The sequence below is a fragment of the Peromyscus californicus genome, unplaced genomic scaffold, assembly GCF_007827085.1.
Source record: "Peromyscus californicus insignis strain IS unplaced genomic scaffold, ASM782708v3 Scaffold_8__1_contigs__length_139910024, whole genome shotgun sequence".
Taxonomy (NCBI): domain Eukaryota; kingdom Metazoa; phylum Chordata; class Mammalia; order Rodentia; family Cricetidae; genus Peromyscus; species Peromyscus californicus.
Window position 1 is genome coordinate 4,209,222 of NW_026294606.1, and position 17,527 is coordinate 4,226,748.

Sequence of the window (17,527 nt, forward strand, 5' to 3'; positions counted from 1 at the left end):
GCTTGGAACTTACTGTATAGACCAGACTGGCCTCAAACTCCGAGATCCTCCTGCCTCTGCCTCCCAAGTGCTGGGATTAAAGGCGTGCACCACCACACCTGGCCTTGATGTCTTAGTTTTTCATGATAATCCTGCTGTGTGTCCACTACTTTCTTGAGTTCGGTTTGATTTAAGTTGAGTTGGTTGCTTTAGTTGACTTTTTCACTTTTGAAAATGTGATTTTGTATTAGGTCCTCCAATGAAGTAGTGGTAATAGGGTGACTGCAGGCTGAGTAGACATGCTGCTCTTCACAGTGTCTTCTCTTCCCTCTAGATGTGTGACATCGGTGATGCGTCCAGAGGCAGCTTGTCATCCTATGCGTATACTCTTATGGTGCTATATTTCCTTCAGCAAAGGTCTCCACCTGTCATCCCTGTGCTTCAAGAGGTACCCACAGGGGACTGTGTCCTCTGCAAAACTGGGCTTTCTCTGAGCCTCTGCTAATGTGCTATAGTTCTGTAGTTAAGCTTTTAACTTTTCCTAGTTGTCTTGCTATCAACGCATTAGTTTTTCATTCTATACTAATACTTTTTAAATTAATTTCAGATATACAAAGGTGAAAAGAAACCGGAAATACTTGTTGATGGCTGGAATATTTACTTTTTTGATCAAATAGATGAACTGGTGAGTATTTTAAGGTAAAGATTTTCCTAAGCCTTGACTAAAAGTTGTCCAGTTCTATGTTGTAGATGACCATGGTGTAGAGTTGTCACATCTGTCTGTTGTGACAGTGAAGGCTAGCATTCACGAGTGTCCCTTTCATTAAGCTAAGTGCAGTTATAGGCACTGTCCCTGGGGCTTCACCATTGTCACTGGCTCTTGGTAGTAACTGTTCCAAGGGAGCAAGCACATCTTCGTTGTGTGATTCTTCTAAGACTTGGTGTTAGATGTGCACTGAGTAGTTCTGTGTGTCCTGCTGACTGCACAGCTCTTAAGCTTCTTCGTAGATTCTCCACCTTCACATTCTGAGATACACCATTTAAACTCTTGAGTCGTGTCTACGTCCTAGTCAGAGTAGAAGCCAGTAGATTCATGTAAATGATGTTTTAAAACAAAAAAGCCAGGTGTGGCGGTGCACGCCTTTAACCCCAGCACTTACAAGGCAGGGCCAGGTGGATCTCTGTGAGTTCAAGGCCAGCCTGGGCTACAGAGTGAGTTCCAGGGCTACATAGTGAAACTCTGTCTCCAAAAACAAAACAAAACAAAACAAAAAGTTGAATGAGAACTTACACAATTAATTTACAATTACATTTTTGTGTATATAAGCCTGTTGATAGTCCAGGTTTTTCCTCCTGGGGTGCAAATGCATACTATTGTTAACACTTTATGATAGAGTGACAGCTCTTGTCCCCTTCTGTCTCTAGCCCACTTGTTGGCCAGAATATGGAAAAAATACAGAATCTGTTGGGCAGCTGTGGTTGGGACTTCTCCGATTCTATACAGAGGAGTTTGATTTTAAGGAGCATGTAATCAGCATCAGAAGAAAAGGTCTGCTTACAACTTTTAAGAAACAATGGACCTCAAAATACATCGTTATTGAAGGTATGAATAAAGTCAAATTAGAAGTGAGCTGCTGGCCTAGCATGTGTGAGGGGTGATTTGCAGAGCCTTTCAAGTTGAACACTGAGTCTAAACTAAGAGCCCTGGCTCTTGTGGCAACACATCTTTTGTGGGGCAGTCACTGAACTGCTGCTGCCCAGAGTGTGCAGTGCAGCAGCCCTGGTGTGGCCCACACCACCCTCAAGGTTCATTTTAAAATATATAATGCCTCCAGGTGGGGCCTTTCATGAGTCCAAAAGTCTTTGTTCAGAAAAATAAACCTTTCACTAATACTGGACTCCTGTGGGAGAATAAGACAGCAGTAGAAATGAGGCAGCTTCGAGATAGTGGGATGTGGAAAACCTAAAATGAATCGTTTGTCTACTTCTGATTCTGTTGTGGATGTTTTTGGTTGTCATAGGTAAGTGCATGAAACATTTAATACTTAGCGTGTAAAAACTAATGTGGAGTTCCACAGCTTCCGATTTGAATGCCTATTCTAACCGTATAGAGATTCATTGAGTTGTATAGACTTTGGGTCTGGTTAATTTTGGTGTGTGTTGTTTTTATGTATTTGCAAGTGTCCTTTTTCTAATAAAGTTAAAGTAACCTAAGACTAAAATAAAACTAAGACTTTATTGAAGGTTGGAGAATGCCACTAGAAATGAATTTTTAGGACCTTTGCCTACTCTTGGGGAAAAAATTTTCTTGTAACGATTTGTCAGTGCTGACGAAAGGGAGAGGCTTTTTCTAGCTGGCCTGGTGCTCAAACCTATGACTCCAGCACCTGGGAGGCTGAGGCAGTTGGATCAGGTCACCCTACTGAATCCATGGGAGCCATTGATTTTTATAGCTAATTGTTTCTAACTGGTAGGAATTTAATTTTTAAAAAGACAAAATAAAGGTTAAATTCTTTAATGAGCTGAGAAATAGCTGAGGAAATGTCTACTTCGTCTCATAGGATCCATTTCTTACCATGAGCTGGTATCTAGATGGTAATCTTTACAATTACTTCATTTCTTTGGGTAGTGTTGGATGTAGGGCTGTGACCTTCAGCCTGGGCTGTGGGTGGGGATTTAGCATTTTGGATGCTTCTGTCAAAGCAGAATTAGTGGAGAAAGGGATCCTCTCATATTACCATGTCTTTTGTTGTTGTTCAGCATACTAAGTGAACTAAAAAAGAAAAAAAGGGCAGAACTGAGTGTGTTGGCCCATAATCTCAGTCCTGAGAGGAGGACCTAAAACTCAGAGGTGTCCTGCCTCAGCTTCTCAAGCCCTGGAGTTAGAGGCATGCAGACCATGCCTGGCATAGTAGCAATCATTTCAACACTATGGTAACTAAGGTACAGTCTGCCTTTTTTTTTTTTTTTTTGGTTTTTTGAGACAGGGTTTCTCTGTGTAGCTTTGCGCCTTTCCTGGATCTCGCTCTGTAGACCAGGCTGGCCTTGAACTCACAGAGATCCGCCTGCCTCTGCCTCCCGAGTACTGGGATTAAAGGCGTGCGCCACCACCGCCCGGCCAGTCTGCCTTTTATAACCAAGCAAACAACCAAAATACAGCACACACACTCACGCATACATATACAGCACATGCGCACGCACTCGCTTGTGCACACACACACACACCCCAACAGAAGAGAGCAGCACTGATCTGACTAGGATGATAGTCTCATCGCACGTATTACGAGAGGATACCAGAGGAAGGGTTCTGTGCTCCAGCTGACAGTCAGTTCTGATGTCGTAGTCCCTGGCGTGGTGTTTGCCCGCTGGAAGCAAAGCCTGCAGAATCTTGGTGCCGAGCTTCACTCCCTGGCTCCTTCTGTGCTGCTGTGCATATGTGGTCCTTCACGTCCATATGGAGGGCTCTAAAAAGAGGCAACTTGGTTTTTCCTTTGCCTTTTTCAGTACTGTCTTAGACAGGAAGAAAAGGATATCTATCTTCATATGATGACTAGATCATTAGTAATGTGTATTTAGTATTTTTAATCATCTATAAAATAATACCTGGGTTCAGTAGTGCTCAATACTACTGTATGAAACAGTCCCCTCAGCCACATCTGTCACACCTTCCTCCTTTCATCAGGCCCGCTCCTGCAGCTGGCTTTTCACAGTTTTTGACAAGTGTGCAACAAGTGTTTTACACACTGAACTGTCTCCCTGGCCATTGATAATCAATATTTACCATCTCAGTGTCAGTCTCTAGCTCAGATTGGCCTGGAACACAATTATAGAGCTCAGGCTTGTCTCCAATTCCTGTCTTCCTGCTTCTACCTCCCATGTGCTGAGATTACAGGCAGAGACTGCCACTCCTGGTTTATGTATTTATATTTGTGACTTATAATGTGAGCACAAAATGGACATCATTAAGTCACCTGGGTAATGAGTCTTCCTCAGTAATTTTTCCCCAAGTAGGCAACCTTTATAAAGATTACACAATGCTCTTTTCTGATTAATGCTTTTGGGAGATCTTGGCTTATATTTAGGTTTGTCTGTTGCTTAGCTGTACATAACTCTTACTAATAAGCAAAGAGGCAGTAATGCTTTCTTCTTGTTGTGTGGACCTAGATTATGGGACGGATGGTGGCATATCCTACTTTATTATCTTTTTTGTCTCTTTTTCTTTACTCAGATCCCTTTGATTTGAATCATAATCTTGGTGCTGGATTATCAAGGAAAAGTAAGTTAATCTTGTTGGTAAACTTGGTGCAGCCTCTTGTTCCCTTAATGCATGTAATTGAAGTCTTACTTTTTTCTTTATAGTGACAAATTTTATAATGAAAGCTTTTATCAATGGTAGAAGAGTATTTGGAATTCCAGTCAAAGGATTTCCAAAGGACTACCCCTCAAAAATGGTGAGTTTCTCTTAGAAATTCCAGAAAGCAAATAAGGTGCACATTTTAATCACCAAGTATGCAATAAGGAGTGCCTGAGTCAAGCTGATTAACATATCTATCTTCTGTGTCATTTTATAGTGTGGCATTTGAAATATATGCAGTTATTTTGAAATATGTATTATTGACTGTAGCCCCTACTTGGCAATAGCTCTCTCCAGACCTATTCCTTCTCTCTGTCCAGAACTTTGTCCCCTTTGAACAACAGCTTCCCATTTCCTTCCTCCACCCAGGAAGACAGACTTTGATGCAACTTCTACATATGAGCATGTAGGTACTTTTAGCATATCATTGCTGGGCTCATGTCAGATACTACTCTGGACATCTACAGTGGTGCATCTCATGCTTGCTCAAGAACTCCTTCTCCTGCACAGTCTGTTCAAATGAGTGCTTTGTTCAGGAAGTGTGCAGGTGTGATGCAGCAGACACTGAAGCAGCCCTTCTGTTTCTTTTTCTTAAGAAGCCACACAGCAGCACCAGTACTAACATGCAACTGTTTACTTTGCCTTAGTATAGAATTTGCACAATGTAGATTATGTTTCTCAGTTCATTGCAGTTGGCTTCTCCTTTTGTGTTGAAGCCGTGTGTGTGTGTGTGTGTGTGTGTGTGTGTGTGTGTGTGTGTGTGTGTGTGTATTTAGGTCAGTCTATCAGCTGTGCCTCTCACTGATGTTAAGATCTTGTTTGGGATGAACAGTACAAATACTAAAATACCAACCTGTTCTCCCACTGGTTGCATGGTGTGCCATGGTCTTGTTCACAGTTCCTTTTACACAGCTGTGTTCTTGCAGGAATACTTTTTTGATCCGGATGTCCTAACTGAGGGAGAACTGGCTCCGAATGACAGGTGTTGCCGAATTTGTGGAAAAATTGGACACTTCATGAAGGACTGTCCCATGAGGAGAAAGTAAGCACATGTTCAGAAGGGGTTGCCTTGTTTTTATTTCCTTGTTGTACTGGTTTCTAAGTGTGGGTCTTTTGATACAGGGAAAATAAGCATCTGAAATCAAGCATTTTATCAGATAAATTTAAGATCTTTTTTTAAAAATTCAAAACAAAATGATGCCAGTGTGACTGTGGGTACAAATGCTGAGGGCTGGCTCATTTGAAGATGACCGTCTTCCAGGCCAGGTGCTCATCCCTAATTTCTGGGTGTAGCTTAAAATGTGGTTTTAAATTAGTTTAATCATTAGTGATTACTTTCAGTAGATCGGGTGCTTGGGCACCATGCTGTCTCCTGATGTGTTGGTGAGAGGCAGGGAGGTATTTTCTGTGGTCTGCTTGGGTCGTTGTCCCGGCTGCCAGTGGTATTGTTTTAACTGGACAGTGCTGTTCTTACTTCAGATACACTCAAAGTAGGTAACAGTCTGGAGCTTAAGGACTAGTCATCAGTGGGGCAGAAAGAAATGATCTTGATACCTAGATGTCATTTACCAGTGCTTTTTGCACTTGGGAAGCTGAGAGTTCAAGGCCAGCCTCAGCTACAAAGGAAATATGAAGCCATCCTGGGCTATGTGTGATGTTATCTCTGAAAAGATGACTCAGTGGTTAGAGCACACTGCTCATGTGGAGGACCCCAGTTCCATTCCTAGCACCTGCATATGGTGCTCACAACCACCTGTAACTCCAATTCCAGGGCCTCCGTGGACACTTACATATATTTGGCACATATATGTATACATAAAATAAAATGACTTCTAAAAAAAAAAATAAAGGGAAAAGTGACTGACATTTTTTAAGATAAGCCTCCTTAAAACCATTGTTAAATTTTTCAGTGAAATTCAAATTTTACAGTTCAAATTTTCACTGCCTAGTAAAAGCTAATACATCAGAAAGGCTGATTAGCACAACAGCACATGCGTGATTTGAGTGTCATCACATAGATATCGAGGCAGGCTCTGTGCTCAAGACTCTCAGCAGTAAGCGCTAACTTTGCAGCACTGTTAATAGATAGGCTCTGTGCCAGGGTTTCACATTTGAAAATTCAGCCAACTGCAGACAGGCTGTTTGGAAAATAGTGCATCTGGGTTGAAAATATACAGACTTGGGTGTCTTGTTATTCACTCCACAGTGCAGTGTAACTGTCAGAGGGTGTATGTGGGTTATGCTTATACACACCATTTTCTGTAAGGACTTGGACAACTGTGGGCTTGAATTTCTGAGTGGCCACCTGTTACCCACCCCCTGTGGATGCTGAAGAACTGCAGAAATCGTAATAATCGTCTAATTCAAGGTTTCCTTTTCACACTTTCTGGTCCTGGTTATCTCTGCATTTGGACGTATCTTGATAAGTTCCTGTAGGCACTTTTCCTATTATATTTTATCTTCAATAGAGTGAGGCGACGGCGAGACCAGGAAGATACCCCAAACCAAAGATACTCTGAGAGCAAAGAAAAAAGAAGCAAAGAGGACAAAGAAATTCAGAACAAGTACACAGAGAAGGAAGTGTCAACAAAAGAAGATAAGCCCACACCGTGCACAGCTGCAAAATCAAAGCTGGTGAGGGCAGTTGTAGACCTGGGGCGGGAGAAGATTCTCAGGACACCAGTGGAAAAATGGAAGAGACAGGATGACAAAGACTTAAGAGAAAAACGTTGTTTCATTTGTGGAAGAGAAGGACACATTAAAAAGGAATGCCCACAGTTCAAAGGCTCTCCAGGTACAGACACCTCTTCAGAGACCTTGATGTCTATGCTTACGGGATGTTAACCTCTTAGAGTTTTTCACATTTTGTATTTTTTCCTTCAAAGAATTTATTCACTCAGCAAAGATTATGCTGTAAGGAAGTGACATCTCCCCCTACACACACCTTTAATTCTCACCCTCTGTATGACTTAACTGCTTATTACTGGGTTTACTTAGTCTTATGAAAGTCTAAGATTAACAATGAAATGGCAGTTTGCTCGCCTTCAGTCCTTATAAGCATAGTCTCAGTAGCCAGTAAACAAGTTACAGCGAGAGGCATGCTGCTCACTGTGTGTACTTGTGAGTCAGAGCACTGCCTAGACACTGGTGAGGCAGTAGCTTGGTTATCTCAAGACACCAACCATGTACAAATGAGCCGCTCATGTTTCATTCATATGAGCACATGAGCAGGAAAGAGAATAGAAGGATGTTGACAGTGTTCGTGTCTGCAGAGAGCTGTGGAGGGTTTCATCTTTAGCCCTTATTTAAATACCTGTCTGTCGGTGACCATAGTTATTCTTAGGATGAAGGGGGAAATATCTTAACAGCCCACAGTTCAGAGTCATCCACAGATCTTCTGGTCCATGTCTCTAGTCAAAGCTACTTAATAGGCTGAAGCAGGCGGTAACCTTAGCCCAGGAGAGTGACACCAGCCTGGGCAACATAGTATAACCCTGTCTTGAGCACAAAATCAAACTACCCCCAAATACTGACACTTTATGTTGTTGGATGTGAGTTGATAATTTTTACGGAATAGGTTGTGTCCATCATGGGCACCTTTTTAACAGAGTCTAGGCACCTTTAACCTGTGTAAGTTATGGTCTTCAAAACAACTTATAGACTGTACTGGTTCTTAGAATAAGCCTGGGTGAAATTGGATAAGCATACAAGGGCCCCTTGAGAGTAATTGTTACTGCCCATTTGCTGAGCATATTAGTTAGGGCAGCCCTGTAATTCCTTCCAAAACACCCCGTGTGCTAGGAGCACTGATGTGCTCTTCCGGTTTCAATGCCAGGCCTGCCAGGCAGATTCTCTTAGTGTTTAAGACTGGAAGTTTTAGATCTCCTCTTGTTATTTATTTATTCATTTACTTATTTATTTCATTTCTTTGGTTTGGGGCAGAGACTCACTGTTGTAGTCAAAGCTGGTCTAGAATTTTCGGTGTATCCCAGCTGGCTTCAAACTCAGAATTCCCCTGCCTCCCGAGTTCTGGGATCACATGCATGTGCTGCCATGCCCAGCTCGTTCTTATTTATTTTTTTAAAGGAGCCTTATGTGGAAAGAATTTGTCTTAACATTTTCTTTTATTTGAAGCAGTGCTTGAATATGGATGAATGATGCAGCTTTGACTGACTCCCACGGCCTGAGTTAGCCCTGTTCTCCTGAGGAGGTCTGAACATAATCCCAACACTTGCCTTGATTTTCCTTTATAAGAAGGAGATGTGACTTAAAGAAATTAAAATAATGACATGTTAGCAGTCAACATGCTACCAAGGGTCAATTAGGCATTATTTCAAATTTAAGTATAGTTAAAAAGATCTCATTTAGCTCAATAGCCTCCTTCAACCTAGTTAAACTAGACAATATAAATACAGTTTAACATAGTTTTCTCAAAATTACTCATACTCTGTATTTGATAAAGACTCAAGGCTATGTTTACAAACAGGATGAAGCAGATCTTTGTGGTCCCCTTTTCCTCCTCTCCAGCAGAGTCATCCTGTACCTCCCCGTCAGGTGCATCCCTTTGTCTAGTAGCAAGCTTAAAGTCAGTGGCCAGGATGTCTCAAAACCGTTAGAGGGGGGCCAAGGAGATGGCTCGGTTAGCAAAGTGCACAGAGACCTGCGTTCTCTTCCCAGTGTGTACATGAAAAGCAAGGCACTGTAGTGGATGCTTAATCCTGTGCTTGGGGGGGGGGGGGGGGGGGGGGGAGACAGGCAGATCCTTCGGCTCACTAACCAGCTAGCTTAGCCTAACTAAGGGAGTCCCAGTGAGAGACCCTGCCCCAAAAAACAGAATGGACTGCTCTTGAATGAACTCAGATACAGGTACACATCCCCACACATATGCATGTGCACATACATGCATACACACAAGTGTGAGAGTGGTGATTCTGGCAGCCTGACAGGACACCTGGCTAGCAGAGGGATTAGCAGCCTTAAGGAAGAGCCGGGTCTAGAAAACCTGCCTATATAGTGTTTACAACTAATGTCAACAGTCAGCACACAAGAGCAGAAGGGACGAGTGGGGCTAGAGTGTGACAGATGCTACTTGGTGGTAATTAAAATAATCAGATGTTTCTGTCCCCGAAGTTCTGCTCTTCCCTGTCATTCCTTCAGTGGACTATGTGGATGGAATTCCATCACATCAACAGAGAATTCTTAAAACGTTCGCGAACAGGGCTGTTGCTTTCAATTTAAAATAGGAACAAAAAGTGTTCCTTTCTTCTGTAGGTTTGTGTAAGTCAGATTATGTGTCTGGATACTCTTCAACTAGCCCTTTGAGACCAGTGGCTCAGGTAAAAGCCAGCCCAAACCTGAGAAGGGAGCCCTGTTCACTCTGTCCTGCTCACTCCTCTGAGTCTTCTGGAGTGCTTGGAGCTCCTGGCTGGCCTGTGTGCTTACCCCTTCTGCGCCCCATGTACTGTGTGGTAAGGCTTGTGGGCCCTGGTAGCAGGGGCTTGCTGAATGACTCCTGCATACATGTCTGTCATTCCAACTAACATGCAAACTTCTGACACCCACATGCCTAATTCCAGCTCTTGGATACAGTTTGAGACTGTTTCTGTTGCTTTTACCTTCAGTTTTTGTAAACCAGTCTATTTCATTTTTTAGGCAGTGCTTTTACATGAAGACAAAAAGAAACAAAAAACAACCATATTTTTGAGTCCCCAGTCAGGTATGTGGTTTTTAAAGGATCAGATATATGTTGTTTTTCTTCTCTGAATATTTTACCACATGCCTTTTGAGACTCTTCCTTTACCTTGTGGTTCTGACAGAGGGATATCAGAACCTCTCAAGGGAGCTTAAAAAACAAAAACAACAACAACAACAAAAAACAAAACCCTTCTTGCCTTGCTTCCACGTTACATCCTTAATCTGATTGTTCAATGGGTAAGTGCAACCTGTATAGTTTTCAGATTTTCTGGGAAAGAATTGCTACCCTCAACCATGGAATCCTTTCTTTGTGACTTTTTGTGACTGCTGTGGAGTTGCTATTGTTTTGCTGTCACTGTTCTCCTTGTGGAGATTATCTGCCATATTCTAGAAGAAGGAAAGAAAATAACTTGAACCCTCCACTCTGCAACTAGACAACTATTTCATTTATGTATCCTTTCAGTAAATATCTATTGAGACTCTAACTGCAGGGCACGGCCTCAGCACTGAATACACCCCAATGAGTAGCAAAGCCCCCCCTCTATATTCTTGTCAGGGACAGACAACAATAAAGGACAACCATGTGGCAACAGATGCTTTAAGCGGGGAATCACAAAGTGATGCTGAGTATGGCAGTATCCCCTCTAATAAAATATTATCTCAAGTCAGCTGAGTTGTAGAAAGTGAGGGTCAGGTGGAGAGGAGATAGACATTTAACTGTTAGCAGGTCCTGCCCTTCAGCCTGAGACTGCCAGGAGTGGTGTGAGCTCAGGAGAGCAATGGGAGATGACATCAGAGAAGATGAGCCTAGTATCCTGACGCTCCAGCAGTGATGGAGGGACTGAAGGTTTTTTAAGATCTAAGTGAGATGGGAAGCTGCTGGAGACCTAACTAGAGGAATGGTGCTATTTGAAGTCTTGTAAAAGGCTAGGATGGGAACACTGCAGCCACTAAAGTATTTACCATCGTAGTTAAGTAGAGGTGATGGCGCAGGCCTGGGTGGAGTGTCGGAGAAGATGGTTGGGTGTGGATATTCTGAAGGTAACACCAACAAATCGATGTACTGTGCACTGACGTGAAAATACAGTGAGGCTCAGATGTCACAACAGTCTTTGAGAACTGGAAGAATAAAGGAGAACTTTATTGTGCTGGGAAAAGTTGGAAGGAGAAACTGAGGTCTGTTTTATAGCGGTAGCTGTGGAATTCTAGGGCAGGGATGTCAAGTGGCCAGTTGAATATTTGAGCCTGGCATTTAGTGGGTCCAGGCTGCAGAAAGGAGTGTAGTGTTGTCAGCGTGGAGATAGCATTTTAAGCCCCTGTGCTGGGGACATGGAACAATGGGAGTGTGTAGACCCTGGAAATAAAGAAGACAGAGAGAGAGATGACTAAAGAAGGAGTGGAAGGAGCCAGAGTTGGGTCTCAGGGTGATTTGTGAAGTGCTGCTCAAAGTTCTCTGTGGAGGCTGAGTTCAGCATTGGGCTTGGCACCTGGGCTCACTGAAGCCTTTGTAAAGAGCTTTTTCTTTGGTAAGAAGGTTCAGAACTGCATGGAAAGGAATTGGAGCCTGCTTCGCCTTGACTGTGGTATCAAGGGAGAGCCCTCCTCCTGCCATGTCCCAGGCCTGTGGAGGGATGCCAAAGAGAACATGGTGGACTACCATGGCAAGAAGGTCTTTCCTGGTATTTCAGGTGTTCTTCTAAGTCTTGGGGGGGAAAAAAGGGACAAGATTGAGGTGAAGGAAAAAAAAGTGACTTTTTCAGCATTATTATAGGAAATGACAAAACACAGTGTAAACAAAAGAGTCCTAGCCTAAGTAGCCTTACTTAATCAATCCATCCTGATCCCTTTTTACCTCTTTAAAAGAAGGCTAAAGGAGGAATATTAAGAACGAGGAGCATGAACCATCAGTCCCTTTTAAGTTCTTGCATTTTTTTTTTTTTTTTTTTTTTTTTTTTTTGGTTTTTTGAGACAGGGTTTCTCTGTGTAGCTTTGCGCCTTTTTCCTGGATCTCGCTCTGTAGCCCAGGCTGGCCTCGAACTCACAAAGATCCACCTGCCTCTGCCTCCCGAGTGCTGGGATTAAAGGCGTGTACCACCACCGCCCGGCCAAGTTCTTGCATTTTTTATTTAAAAAAAAGAATGGGGGGTCTTTTTTATGTATATGAGTGTTTTGCCTGCATGTGCCTCATATGTACATGGTGTCTGGAGGCCAGAAGAGGGTGTCAAATCCCCTGGAATTAGAGTTACAGATGGTCCGAAGCTACCATGTAGATGCTGGGATTCAAACCTGGTTTCCTGCTGGAGCAACAAATGCTCTTAACTGGTGAGCCATCACCAGCCCCAGAAAATGAAATTTTAAAAAATAACACTTATGTAATTTTTACTACAGCAGTGTCTCATTCAGTTAACAGTAATCTCTTTTATGCATTAGACTCTGTCACAGAATGGGTATGTAAGAATAAGCTCAGAACATATAGAACAGTTTATATGTTTACAGGTACAACAGAACATGTAGATAGCTTCAGTTTCAGGCATCCATTAGGGAGTCTTGGAATGACATCCTAATGCTAGGAACAAAGTGTTGAATTTTTTTTAGCTTGGATAAAATGTGGTAGAACGAGAAGTCTTAGCTGAGATCAGACCATAACAGATTCCCTGGCTCCTCAGAAGGATGAGCTGCCTTTTCTGATCTTTCCAGCCTCTTTCGTCAAGGCAAGGATACTGACCACACTCTGGGAAAGTTGAAGAAGCTTTGGGTTAGGAGTGTCTATTATTTCTACTGTGAATGCTGTTAGAGGGGGGAAAAAATTGTGGAACTGTTAACATTTGACTCAAGTTTTTTTTTCAGTACCAAGTGTTATCTCAAATATTTGCAATCACTTTACCTTTTTTTTAGAGGGTGAGGGGAAATGTTGAAATTATACCGGATCCTCTTTTTTTTTTTTTTTTTTTTTTTTTTGAGCTAGTATCTGATGTAGCCAAGGCTGGCTTTAAATTGACTGTGTAGCTGAGGTTGGGCCACGCCATGCAATGCTTCATGAGTGGTAGGCAAGCAGTCCACTGTCTACGTGACATCCCTGGCCATGGTATCAGATCTCTTTACACAAAATTTAAAGTTTGTGGAGTTGAGGTTGATGTGTAGAATAAGGGCAGATAATTTAAAAGAAACGGAAATCTTCAAATCTTAACTGCACTTAGACCTGAAGGAGAACATTTTACGTGACAGATAAGCAGGAGGCGGCTTAAGAACATGAGCTCCAGTAGTTCTCAGAAGATTTGTAATTTTTCTACATGGAACACATCATTTCAAAATAAGAGTTCTGTTGGGTACTCTCCAAATTCAGTAGACAGAAGTGAAAGGGGAATGGTGGTCCCCTGCAGTTAAGCTGATGATGGGTGAGGAAGAGAAATGGGCTGTATTATAACCATGCTGACTGCCTAGCATTCTGGAAGGGTATGGACAACAGACACCACCAGTCAATGGGATATTTCTCCCATAGATCTAGAAGTTTGAAAATCACTGATGTACCATGTATAAACAGACCAAAAGAATGTTATTTTAAGTAACTTTGACCCTGAACAGATATTCCCAAAACATTTTACATAAGAAAAATACTGATGTTCTTGATGCTAGGCTTATAAAGGAACACAGAGTATAAACATCTGTTCTGCAGTTTATTGCATAGGTCTGGTTTCCCTTCATTTGCTCGGGATGCTGCGTGTCCTGCACATATCTCAGATCTCTCAGCTACAAACCAAGAGGCTAATATCTGACTGCTAAGGCTGCCGAGGAGCCCATGTGCAAACAGTGTGAACAGCTGTGTGTGTGAGTTAGAGAAAAGGATCCTGGTGGTTGTGACTTCACTGACCTTATTCCCACACTATCCCCAGGTCTACACGTATCAGCATTGCTTGGCGTATGGGTTTACATATCTTAAAAGTAGAATTTTACTATAATTTTGCAAGTTTTGAAACAGTGGAAGAAAACTGCAGATGTTAGTTATATATCTAGAAATGGCGTGGCCAACTGGCATTTATTTACTTATAAAGAAGTTATTAGTTATTTTTCTGGGTAAAAATCCTGTAACTGAAAAACTTACTAACTTAAATTTATTATGGGGAAGTTTTATTATAAATTGTATTCTGCTTTCTACTAGAAAAAAATTATAGATGGCTAAGATTTGTCCTTTCCCATAAAATAACTCATGAAGTAAGTTAATGACAGCTGCCAGACTTACCTGTCACGTGCAGGTGTAAATGATGTTGTTAACATGTGAACTGTGTTTCTGTTGAAGGTAGATGTAATTTCCCCTGAACCCCTTTGTAGACTGTGCCTTTGACCTACTCGTTGCTCCCTTAGTTGATGTGCTCTTTGACTTTGCTAGTCTTGGGAAACAGATGCATTTCTGTTTCAGATGTCATGTCTCAGCAAATGTTGTTATTTTAAATGATCATAAAGACCATTGGTGGGGCTGGGAGATGGATCCGTGAGTAAAAGGCTTGCATTTAATCATGAGGACCAGAGTTTGGATCCTTGCATCCATGTAACTGCTAAGTGAATGTGGCAGCCTGCTTGTAATCCATCACACAGGAGGCAGAGGGAAGGAAGCCCCCGAACAAGCTGGATAGCTAACCAAACCTGCCTCTCAATTCAATATTTTGAGTATAAACATCTGGAGGAAGGTACCCAATGTCAACCTGTCTCCATATGTGGATACACACATACACAATGTGTCCAAACACACATGAACATGTATAAACATGAAACTTTATCATACATACACACGGGGTGGGGGGAGACGACACACACAACATAGGGTTTGTTTGTTTCCACTGGGCTTTAAAATTCTGTCCAGTGATAAAGTTGTATGAATATACAAAACATGAAGGAGGAGAGAAAACTACCAATCTCTTAAAATGTCTGATTTTAAAAACTCAAACCACGGGATTAAAATGGGATAAAGAAAAAGCTTGTGGTAGATCACTCTTTTTATAGATATCTCTTGAGACCCTCGTGTGTGAATATATTAATAGTCCCTGTTGACCACCCTGACATACTTAACTACAACAAAACATTTATAAATTAGATTTTAAAACTTTTTATTAAATCTCAAGCTACAAAAATTACCTCTATGTTACGCTTTTTTATTTTGACTATGTAAGTGGTCAAAATAAATGTTACAAAATTTGATTAAAACTTACATTTCATGCACTTACTAAAAATGACTTTCAAGCCGGGTGGTGGTGGCGCACGCCTTTAATCCCAGCACTCGGGAGGCAGAGCCAGGCAGATCTCTGTGAGTTCGAGGCCAGCCTGGTCTACAAAGCAAGTTCCAGGAAAGGCACAAAGCTACACAGAGAAACACTGTCTCTGAAAAAAAAAATGACTTTCAAATAACAAGATAGGATACTTCCTCTTATCTTTAGATAAGCCTTACTCCACATGTGTGCGAGCGAAGTATTCCTTGTCTTTGGTTTGTAAACACTGAGAAATTTTAATAGTCTTAATGACAGCAAATGAGAAGCAATAGAAATACTTAAGAGTACTGGTTCTCAACCTTCCTAATGCTGTGACCTTTTAATACAGTTCCTTATGTTGTGGTGACCCCAACCATAAAATTATTTTGTTGTTACTTCATAACTGTAATTTTGCTACTGTTATGAATCATACAAATATCTGTGTTTTCTGATGATCTTAGGCAACTCCTGTGAGAGAGTTGCACTGCTTAAGAGGTTAGAAATGGAAGGGTTTTTTGTTTGTTTGCTTCCTGGCTTTCTGAGACAGAGTTTCTCTGTGTAGACCAGGCTGGCCTCGAACTCAGAGATCCACCTGCCGCTGCTTCCCAAATATTGGGATTAAAGGTGTGCACCACCACCACCACCACCACCACCACCACCACCACCGCAGGCAGGAGATGTATTTTTACAACAGTGCCACTCAGTTACCTGAATTAATTGTTAATTATGTGACCCAAAATCAAATAATGGCATGTCACAGAAAATGATTTTTAATGATGATTCACATGTCAGTGGAATTCCTCAAAAAATTGGGACTTAGAGGTATTCCCACTGCCACAGATGTCAGCATTTCGTCTGCTTCCCCATTGCCGTGAGTGTCATGCACGGGCCATGGGAAGAGAGTTACAGTTCTGTCCATAGAGTTGAGTTCACGGTGGGAACACAGTGTGCAGAGCCATTTCTTAAGAGACATTCTCACACTTCCGTCTTGAAGTGTGTGTCAACTCCAATACCACCAGCGTTTATGGTGGGGCTTCCTTCAGTTAAGTCTCCCCCTCCCAAACACACCCAAGTGTGTCTCCTGAGTGCTTCTAAATCTGGCCAAGTTGACAGTGGGGTTAAGCACACAAAGGTGTGTTTTCTTCTATATATATTGCTTTTTCTTTAGGAAAACTGTGTCCATGCCTTTGAAAACATGCACTACTGCTTATACTTTGACTTTCTTTTACTGACATTTAATTCTGGGATCCATTTGGAAAAGAGTGACAAGAGGGGCAGTTTAAAAAAGGAAGCTAGCTTCCTTCTACCCTTCAAAAATTATGTATTTGAGCCAGGTGTGGTGGTGGTGGCAGCGGCGTAGTCCTTTAATCCCAGCACTCAGAGGCAGGCAAATCTCCATGAGTTCTAGGCCATCAAACAAACAAAAAACTAAAACAAAGTAGTTGACATGATAATACCAGTTGCTAAATACTTTGTATTCTCTCATTCGTTTGATAGTGCCCTCATTATACAGTAGTGGTTACACTGGTTCTCTCAAGTTCTCAGCTCTCTAGCCTAGTTCATTTATGTGTTCAGCCTCCAGAACACAGTAACTGTGGTAATGTGTGGCTTGCTTCACTACTAATTCATTCTCATTCCTGTCCTTCACCGTAAGAACAGTGACTTTTATTTTCTCCTTGTACATCCATAAAGTGTGACTAGACTTCTAAAGGTAACGGTGTGAGATACTAATTTCTGGCCAGAGAGCGCTTTGCCATCTGTTTGGTTGCAAACGAAAAGAATGGCCTTTGTAAAGAGCTTCCTCCTCTTTTCTTCTTCCTTTTTGTTTTTCTTTTTGGAGACAGGGTTTCTCTGTGTAGTTTTGGTGCCTGTCCTGGATCTCACTCTGTAGACCAGGCTGGCCTTGAACTCACAGAGATCCTCCTGGCTCTGCCTCTCAAGTACTGGGATTAAAGACGTGTGCCTTTAATCTTTAAAGTAAAGAACTTTCAAAGCATTGGTTTCCTCCACCCTCAGCGCCAGCCTGGGAACACAGCCTGAAGCTGCATTAAACAGCCTCACTGCAGGGACTTGTCAGCACCCAGGAAGCAGCGACTAGCACGGTCTAATGCCTGTCTGCACTTGTTTATGTCTAGCTTGCTTAACCACTTGACCCAGGACAAGTGCCCTTTCTAGTGGAACACACTTCTGTGAGTAACTGATAAGATTGTGTGACTTTGATCAAGTAAGGTTCCTTTCATTTATGTTGGATTTTGTTTTCCCT

The 17,527-nt window shown here is 42.0% G+C and overlaps 1 protein-coding gene across 7 annotated transcripts in view; it reads left to right on the top strand.

Annotated features, from left to right (window-relative positions):
- The window catches only part of Tut7 (terminal uridylyl transferase 7), a 62,458-nt gene that overhangs the window by 43,936 nt on the left and 995 nt on the right, over positions 1-17,527 (top strand). For 3 of the 7 annotated variants that reach the window (XM_052728049.1, XM_052728048.1, XM_052728047.1), the window contains exons 20-27: positions 314-427; positions 587-664; positions 1,405-1,582; positions 4,208-4,255; positions 4,339-4,430; positions 5,260-5,375; positions 6,802-7,127; positions 9,605-9,979. In XM_052728049.1, the coding sequence (XP_052584009.1) occupies positions 314-427; positions 587-664; positions 1,405-1,582; positions 4,208-4,255; positions 4,339-4,430; positions 5,260-5,375; positions 6,802-7,127; positions 9,605-9,873 (1,221 nt within the window). In that variant the 3' untranslated portion in view covers positions 9,874-9,979. The other 4 variants (XM_052728050.1, XM_052728051.1, XM_052728053.1 and 1 more) reach the window with 4 other exon arrangements.